General features: G+C 35.4%; 1 protein-coding gene across 2 annotated transcripts in view; it reads right to left on the reverse strand.

Annotated features, from left to right (window-relative positions):
* The window catches only part of RYR3 (ryanodine receptor 3), a 197,146-nt gene extending 190,657 nt beyond the window's left edge, over nucleotides 1–6,489 (reverse strand). For both annotated transcript variants that reach the window (XM_086892711.1, XM_086892710.1), the window contains exon 1: nucleotides 6,377–6,489. In XM_086892711.1, coding sequence (XP_086748837.1) covers nucleotides 6,377–6,427 — 51 coding nt within the window. In that variant the 5' untranslated portion in view covers nucleotides 6,428–6,489. The remainder of the gene's footprint in view (nucleotides 1–6,376) is intronic.
* Between the last annotated feature and the right edge of the window lie 3,513 nt (nucleotides 6,490–10,002).

Here is a 10,002-nt window from a genome sequence, read left to right on the forward strand (position 1 = left end):
TCTTTTTGAAATAGCGTCTTTAAAATTTATGCTGTAGAAAGAAGCAGTGGAAAAGCATGATTCTGAGTTCATGTAGTATAATGTTGCTTTAACTGATGTAGACTGGTCTAATATGAAGCAACTTGTTAAAGTGCAAGTTGTTACATATAATTACACATACCCATTGATATGATATGCTATATGATACATCCATACATATATCATACATACATGTACTATGATCATATGTTGTTTTACAAATCTGAACTTTGCTGATCTACATGCTTGTAGAAAAAAAGCAGAATTTCTGCCTATTCTATAGAATAAAATAAAATATGCTAAATAAAACAAAAGAAATGTCTCAAGGAAACCAACCAACAAATGTACCATCTCAAGAGTAATGCCAGGACCTTTTGGAAGTGTATTCCTACCTCAACTACCTTCAATTTGATAGAAAGAAATCCTCCTTCACCTCTGATTAATCATGGCGCCAGTCTTCATTGTTCACCATTTTATCTGCAAAAACTCTACTTGTCTTTTACTCTTTCTGCTCCCCTTTACCTGATGCAGTCTTTCAATACACCATCACCCAAAAAATGCATTTTTCCCAGATTATTTATTTCAGCTGGGGTTTTTATAAACTTCAAACAACTTTCATTAAACTAAATATACCAAATTACTGAAGTGTTTCCCTTTCCATCTAAACATGGTGCAAAGAACTATTTAATGCCAGGAGCCTAAAATACACATTTACATTTATTTTGCTTCAAAAGAGAAATTACTAGAAATTAATTGAAAGGCTGATATAGATATCAAACAACTGCTCCAACATGTTTGGAGGTTAAAAAACAAAAGACACACACTACAGTCTGAAGCAACGACTGTTGTCTTTAAACTATGGTAGAACATTCACTTAAAATTCTGCCTTGAAAAGAAGTTGCAATAAATTGCATAAGATTTAGTCTTTATTTTATAAAAAATAAACACAGCATATCACAGCACATGATGCACTGGAAATTTTGTCATGTTCTAAATCTGTCCTTGATATGATCCTACTTTCAGCAGGGAAATAGTTCTAAGCACAGAATGACCATGAGTAGTTTTGCCTATAGTGACAAACTGGGCAAAAATATTCATAAAGTTGAGAACACATGCAGGAAGTAAAAGAGGCAGTTGAATAAGTGAAAATAAACTGAGCAACATTATTTACAATGAAGGACACTACAAGTTCTTAGAAACATAACTGAGGATAAATTTACAATATTAAATATTATATCCATGGTAGAAAATTAAGCAAATAAAAGTGATTGTAAATAGTTGTATTGCTCATAGCCTGAACTTTAAGAAGCAAAAAACAAGTCTATTTGAAAGACTCTTTAAAAAGAGAGGAAGAAACATGATGTATTCTTTGTTTTGTCGCATAATTTTTGTTGTACTACTTAAAAGCTTTAGAAGTATGGATTGCTACACAACTGTAAAACTACAGCAATAGGATCAGAAGGGGGAGATTTAATGCACAGAGATAAATAGATAAATAGATAAAGAAATATTTAACTCAAAAATAACTTAACTTCTAGCACACAGCAGCTCTCAGAAGCAATTCAAGTTTTACATAACACTCTTTATTTTTACCACTTTTTTGAAAGGGGTTTTTTGACTGACTAATGACCTGCTGTGTCGTGAATTGCAGCACATTTCAGTGACAATAGACAAAATGTTCTAATTAATTTGAAAACAATACAGTGGAATACACACAGATGTTCAAAAAGCACACAGAATTTGTGCCAGCTCCCTTAAAAAGGGCATCAGGAAGAATCCACTGATTTGATCTCAAGTCATTTCTTATCCTTTCTGTATTTTTCTATAAATTCATGCACAACTCACTATAATCAGTTTCCATATTTTCCCAGTTTTTAATTAAGCACTGCTAAAGACTTCTGCCTAGAAAATATCTTCCATTATTGCTTGGTATTTGAACATTTGTCCAACGTATTTGTTAACAAGTATTGGTCTGGTGGGTATTTTATAGGAGGTATGTGAACATTAGTGAATCAAGCCACAGAGATCTGTGCTACAGATTATCAGCATGCAGTCAGTAGCATAACTATTAGATATAAAGTTGGTCTATTAAGGAAAACTTATTTTCATATCTCCACTTCATATGCTCTTTGTTATGTCACCAGAGATACACCACTGGGAACACAGATTTGATGAAACAACATGTAGTAGCATATCTAGTTTTATGCCACACTAATCCCTGATAAACTGAAATGATTTAGTACAACTCTTAAAAGAGTTTTTAAGAAGTATGATATAATCACTTTTTCTATTTATATTTGGCAGCAGTGTAAATGATGGAGGAAAAAGGAAATCTAATTCACACTCTACCTGAGAGTTCAAATTGTAAAACTGAGACTACTTCCCATCTCTTTGTAAATTGTAACATTGTAAATCTGAACAGTAGAAGACCTCATTTTCAAGAATTACTGATAGGAATGTGCATCCACAAATAAATATATGAATGAGTCACTCAATTGTCTTAATTCTGAGCAGCAATTCAATGCACAAATGATCCTAAAACTATCTGTAAACTCATTGTGTAAATTTACTTACATGGACTTGATAAAAAATTCCAAATATTCTTTTCTGGGTCTTTGTAACAACAGTATTTTGCTATTTAAGTATATCAGATAACTACACTAGGTCTAGGGAAGAAAACTGTTTCCCATTCCTGTTGTAAACTTTTAGACAGTGATTGGAGAGGTTTAACAGAACACTTTGAAAGAAGCTGTTAAAAGAACATAAGTTAAAGAAGAATCAATTGGTAAGGCCTTTGTCACTCACAGAAATGAAGAACTAGTAACCAGCTGGGGAAGAATCACACGTACGCAGACACATGCACAAAGGCATATGTACACTTAGGCACAGACACACCAGCAAAAAATCTGTTTATATTTACAAAAAATTTGTTGACTAATGAACCATCTGAAAAAAAAATTATTTCTATTAAAATAAGGAGAACTCTTTCCATTAATAGCATGAATTTCAGGAAAAATAGCAAAGCAACAGACCTATTACCTAGTGTGTTACCACCACAGTTTGGACTCTAAGATGTCCAATGACTTTGATATGCTTCATTGCATTTAAAGTGCTTTGGGCAGGGGTGGGACTTCCCCTCCATCCTCAACCATGTTCTCAGTTACTGTTAGCAAGCTATTATCCAGGTACTTCTAATGGAAGAAGGCAAAAGCTCTTTGCTCCAAGACAGAGACCACCTCATATTTGACTAATTCAACAGCAGTGGGAACTTGTGAATAATTTCCAGAGAGTAGAGAACTTTTTCAATTTATTATAGCAGTAAATTCCCAGTAGCTAGGAAAGGCTAAAATGAGAACACTTTACACTCACTCATTCACATAAAGGGCAACAAGGTTCTTTATATATCCCTCAGTATGTTATCTCAAAACAGCACAGGTTATTGTATGTATTCTCACCTAATGTTGCATGATGCCAGTGACATTGATTTCTCATGTATTCACACCTTAGGAGGGGGTAACAAATAAACAATATGGGAAAATCATCTAAACAAATGGGAAACTAAAACACATCAGTACTGCATTTTACACACATGCAACAAGTGCTTTGCTTCTCCCTTCCATACATGACACACTGAGTATCCAGACTCAAAACCAGAAGGAAGCCACCAGCTAGAAAAATAGATAAACAATTCCAAGCATTATAACAAGAAAGAAAACACCAAAGATTTCATAACAAAGACACAACAACAGGGTAGCAGTGTAGGAAAAAAATATGTGTGCTTATATATTTATTTATGTTCATGCTGAACTTACAAGTCTAGGAAAAATTCAGAACAGAAATTACGCAGTATAAATAACACCTTCCTTGAGATGCTGTCATTGCATGTAATGGCTTTACACAAGCATTGGGACATACTTGAAATGAGTACTGAAGACATACTACTACTAGAACAATGATAATATTGTTATCCTCTCTGGAATTTGTTCTTTAGGTATTTCTCCTTCCCATTGCTGCCAAACTAATCAAATATAAGGAATGTTTTGGAACAGAAAGTGACAGTAAAAAGCTTTCCATCAAATCTTATAAACGTGCCCACAAGTTGCTGCTCCATAGAAATACAGATTTTATTTTCATGCATTAACAAGCTTCTTGACCTTTTATATGAGGAGAGAACATAAAAGTGAGGCACAAAACTAAACAACAACTTAGATTTGGAAGACAAAAATGTCATGACCAACAAAAAATTGAGGACAAAAGGACATTTGTCTTTAAGATGTCAAACAATAATTTAAGCAGATTTTTAAGAGTCAATTCTCTCGCTTTTTCAAAAAATGCTGTAGGGTATCTTTGAATCAAAAGATATTTAATCTTATTTTATACCTAATCAAGAAAGAGCTATCCCAAACACCCTAAAATAGCCTAGATAATTTCTCTCTATAGATTCAAAAATTAAAATAGGGATATCAGCATTTTCAAAGGAAGATTCAGCTGCATAAGCCTGGGAAACATTCAGTAGCAATCCAAATTCCCAGAAAATATTTTGATTTGGAGAAGATCCTAATTGATTAACAATTTCATTGGAAGAATTCTTAAGGACTACTGTCCTTTATGTTTGTAAGCACAGACAACTGTTTAGGCAGCAATAAAAGCTGTAAGAAATCAGTACTGAAGGTGTATCTCACTGTAGCACTGAGTATCTAATGTATTTTTCTCAGTATATTAAGAAACAATTTATCCCTTCCCCACAAAGGTGAAAGAAGTTTTATAACGGAGAGGAGGCAGCAGTAACTGATATGATTGTTTAGAGCAAGAAGTAGCTAGGACTTCCAAGACAGAAATCTAGTCCATTCTCTCCCCTGTAGAAGATTTCCTTGCACTACGTGGAACACTTCAGCATAGCGTCCCTTTTGCTATTTCCATTTTTGGCCCACACCTCTATTTAGCACTTTATTTCAACCATTGGAAAGAAGTCCAATAGAGTTACTCTAGCGTGAGAATGTATCACAGCAGCAGAAATTGCCATCTCATGTAGCACACACAGGCTACCTATGAAAGGGCAAAGCTTCTCACTCCATCACTGAGGATGGCCGTTCAGCCAAGGCAACATCCTAGAAAGTGAAAGGATGAGGGACACATTTAAAACTCCAGTCTCAGATTAAAGGCTGGAGTAATCTGCTAAAATATGTACCTCTAAAAAGTGTAGTGGATGGGAGGAATGTTGGAAAAGATTCTTCATTGTCATTATTCATCCCCCACTCCATGAAATTCTCTGAGGCTTAAAAGTGCTAATGACACTTCATCACACCTTAACAACTTACAGCAGCAGCCATCACCTCACTCCAACCTTTATTTCCTTAAAATAACTTACCCCAGCCCCTCACAAATCAATCTTGTAATTTCTTACTTTGGGAACTTAGCATGTTTTATTTTAGTGACTTATCCTTTTAAAGTTGAATCAATTCTAGAGGAACCTGTTTCTGGAACATTATTTGTGATAAATTCAAAGTAAAGATAGCATGGAAAGAGGAGGGAATACACACATTTAATAGCAGTTTTTCCATCCTAGTTACACAACAACACACTCTTAGTCATGCAGGGTAAAAATAAGGAGACACAAGATGAGACATGAAAAAGATGTTATCTTATTCCCAAAATTTGATGCATGTACACTACTTGCTTAAAAGTCCAAATTAGTTGCCATACTAGATTTGTGTAAAGCTTTAGGAAAGAATGGTGTGAGGGCTCTTTATAGAAAATTACACCAAGTGGAGGATATTTCACTAATTAACACCCCTTCGCAAAGAAATGCTTGTGTCCTTTAAAGATAAGCTTCCTTTAAGTAGAGAAAAGACCCCAAACGTTTGCAGAGCCCTGACTTCAACATCTGTTGGTATTCTCTACACACAAGTGTGCTTCTGTGTGCATGTTTATCAGAAGAGGTCATCGGGGGCTTGCTTGGTTTATTCATCATTTTAAGGCACTCCTATTTGCAAAGCTTCTGTTAATGTCAGTGAAATCTAACCCAGACAGAAGTTTCAGAGGTCACATATTTGGCATGCTACATTTAGAAACCCAAGTACAAAGTTGACGAGGACGCTTCAAACACAGGGGATTACAGCGGAAATAGGTCTCCTTATACCAAACTGGCTATTGAGCAGATTCAGGGAAGAACACCCTGAGACTGCATGATGCTATTAAAGCTTTTATTCTTGCTTTATTTTATCCACTGACTAAATCAATTCTGCCATTTGGCAAAGCTCAGCACAGAAATAACACTTTATTTTCGATACAACAGAAAAGAAATAGACATGAGGCACAAAATCATGTACTACATGACCTATAAAAAGCAGATACTTACAGTTCGTAGGAACTGTATTTCATCTTCCCCTCCTTCACCCCCTTCAGCCATGGCTCTTGAGGAGTCAGCTCTGCTGAGGCTGATCGCCTCCACCGTCAGCTCCCTGCGCTCTGTAGCGCTCCTCTCCTATCAGTATTAGCATATAGCTAATCCACAGCCATATAGGGAGCTCAGCTAACTCCACTGCACTGCAGACTGTCAGTCAACCCCCTCACTGCCAGAGCCAACTGCGCTGCTTTTCCAGCTCAGAGCAAGCAATTCGCTCCCTTTTCTCTCTACCCTGGAGGCAAACCCCCCTACTGTTAAGGTGTTGCAGGAAGCATTCTATGCATCACTAGGTGTTGATTTTTTTCCCTCCAGATACTGTCTGGGAAGAACAATAATGGTGAAGTGTTAATAAAAGCAGAGCTTGAGCTTCCATTTTCACAGATCAGGATAGCCAATTTTGCACTGAAATGTGTCAAATTCAGCAATTCTGAACCTACTGATTATGCAGCAGAAGGATGTAATCCCGATGATCACAGGACAAGCTGATTTTGACAGCAGGTATTTTCAGCTTGCTTACAATAATTTCCATTTCTTGATTCCCTGCATAAGCAGCTGCAAATCTGATTTCCAAGATGACTTCATGATGTGAACCAACTATGTGTAGTTATTTGTGCTATCCCTTTACATGGTATTTATACCTATATCCTAAGGACTTCAAGGGCTTTACCTGTACCTTTTCAGAACTACAAATGAATATTTCTCAAAGATGGCACATATTACCTCAGAATCCATAAAACACAGTTATGTTAAAATAAAACTTAAAATAACATTAAATTCTAGTTCAATAATGAAGAAATTTGTAATTCATGAAAATTACTATTCACTACTTCAATATGAGCATATAATGAAGGGAAAAAATAGATCAACACTAGAACAAAATTTAATTAAGTGAAGGAAGGAAAACAAAAAGGACACAAGGAAACAGCAGAAAACACTGAGGAGGCTCTACCCAGCCAATTCACTGTGTGATCTTGAATCTTGTGACAAGATTGCAACCACAGCTTACCCCTACAATCAACCCCTGTGAAGAATTACCCAAACTTTTTGCAGTCCCCATTAAACTTGATTCATTCCCTCACAGACCACCATATGCATACAGTCCTTTTCTCAATAAAAACATATTTATAGTTTACAAAGGAGTACATAGGTACAATAAGAGAACAATATCTTTTCTGGGGTCACAAGGACGAGTGAAGCACACTGAAAACTGAAACTACATTCTCTGTGCCCACAAGCTAATAATTTATGGACAACTGTCCTCTGGATGTGGCACCCAATGCACACTGTCCTTCCACCCCACAAAATAAATAGTATTCTGATTTTGCACTAATTCAAATAAGCATAGTCACAAGCCAGAAAATGAGATTCCCAAGATTTTTTTCTCCTTGATGGGAAGAACTCTTTGAAAGATGTTTTATTTTACTCTTTCTTATTACCCTGAGAAAATCCATCCAAAAAATAATGACATTCACATTACCCAGCAACAGGCAATTTCAGGTCAAAAGCAACTCAGAAGCCTTTAATTGATATAGTCATACAGGTTCTCCCTGCCTGTCCATCCACTCCCTTTTCCTCACACCACAGTTTTTGCTGGTTGCTGTGAGGAAGAAAAAGAGCTTTGTGTGAGGCAAAGGCAATGTGGCAGAAAAATGCTTCTCTGAAGCGCCAAAAAACTGATATGGTTGGTATCTGAACACCCATTTTTGTGTTTGGGGCTTTTTTGTGGTGTTTGTTGTAACTCCAGCCATCTTTGAATCAATGTTTTACCTCATTCCTCCTCAACAAAAAGACCATACCATAACAGATCTTCCTTATCTTCCAGATCTGGAGTACTGTTATTCCAGAAAAAAAAAATAAATCTGAGAAGTGGGAAAAATTTGCCCAAAAACAAAGTGTGCCACTCAGTGATTTTACTAAAAAGAGCAGGAAGTGAGGCCTACTATGACACATGCTTATCCATACATTTATATTCTTTTCTATTTTGCATTCTAGTAGGAGGTTTCCTTGACCAGAGTAGGTGAAGACAGGGGTGTTGGAACTAGATGATTTCTAAGGACCCTTCCAACCCAAACCACTCAATGATTCCATTATATCCACAATGGATTTGATACAGATATTGCATGACAAAACCTACACATAAAAGAACAGCTTTTCTGTAACATCTTAAATGAAACAACCTTCCAAGTGTACTGCTTTACTTTGAAAGATTATAAGCAAGAAATAACTAAAAACCCAAGAAAATAAGCACAATTGAATTTCCTTCAGAAATAGAAATTGATGTCATTTAGCATATGTGCTGGCCAAATTTTATTTCAGTTATGCAATTAGATTTCCAGATAGTAAGTTCTGAACATGCAAAGCTGAGATTAATCCACCTGAAGTGAATGAAAAGGGGGGAAAATATATATCTTCTCAAGTGCTTTCCTCATATGTTTGAGTATTCCATTAAAATGCTTCCTATGAAATGGAGAAAATTTGGAGTAAAATAATATATTGATATCAGTTTGCATAAGTAACTATAGATATCTATATCTTCAACTCCTAGTACGGCAGATAGAGAGGATACCAATTTTTTTCTTTTAAGCAGACATCAATCTGCTAGGATATTTCTTTGATTTTTTTTTAAACAACAGACGAAGAATATGAAAAAAATGAATACTGGGAATACCTTCAGCATTATAACAGATAGGTAAAATTCTGATTCATGTCAAACCAGTAGGTTTTGGGTTTTGTTTGTAAGTTCCTCTATTGTTTGATACTCACCTTTATCAACTATCTCATCCATTGTTTTGGGAAACAATATCCTGCCATAATAAAAAAAATATTTTTGTTAGATTTCCTCTTTTTAAAATTGTCAACTGTCATGCAAAACCATTGCATAGCACTTCTACTCCCTAGATTTTATTTCTGCTATATGTTTAAGGAGAAAATTATTCACCTACTACAGCATAATGAGATCCACATCTCCTCAAGTTTTCTATCTAGGAGTTCCCCACTGAGACAAGACTAAGATTTGGCTGTGATGGTCACATATCGCACACAGTGTATATATGTATATCTATCTATGTGTAGATGTGTGTGCATATATATGTATATATATATATATATACATACACACACATACACAGTTGCTCTGCTTTACTGGATACGATTGTAAAGTGCAGCATTCCACTGTGAAAGCCACACAGGTCAAATAATCTGAAAAATGACCACTTGTGTATTTTATGATACTCTATTCATAACCAATCAATCTCTAATCTGTAATTTAGCACTTTTGCTAAATTTTTGCTACACACTCTGGACAGAGTTCATGGTGCTTTAAAGCTATCAGAAGGACCTGTCCACCAACCAAATTTAAGGAAATCTTCCTTTCAGTTTTTATTATAAACATGAAGCTAGGTTATCCTTCAACATAAGGTCTCCCTTCTCACCAAGGGATTCAGACTGATTGACTCTTCACTTGTCCTTGATTGTAGAATAGAATATTTATAATAGCAGTAGCCTGACAATAAAATAGTAAGATGGATATTACAAAACAAAATAAACAATCATCACTCTGTAAAAATTGAATATCTGAA

Source organism: Cyanistes caeruleus, chromosome 6, assembly GCF_971803275.1.
Source record: "Cyanistes caeruleus chromosome 6, bCyaCae1.hap1.1, whole genome shotgun sequence".
Lineage (NCBI taxonomy): Eukaryota > Metazoa > Chordata > Aves > Passeriformes > Paridae > Cyanistes > Cyanistes caeruleus.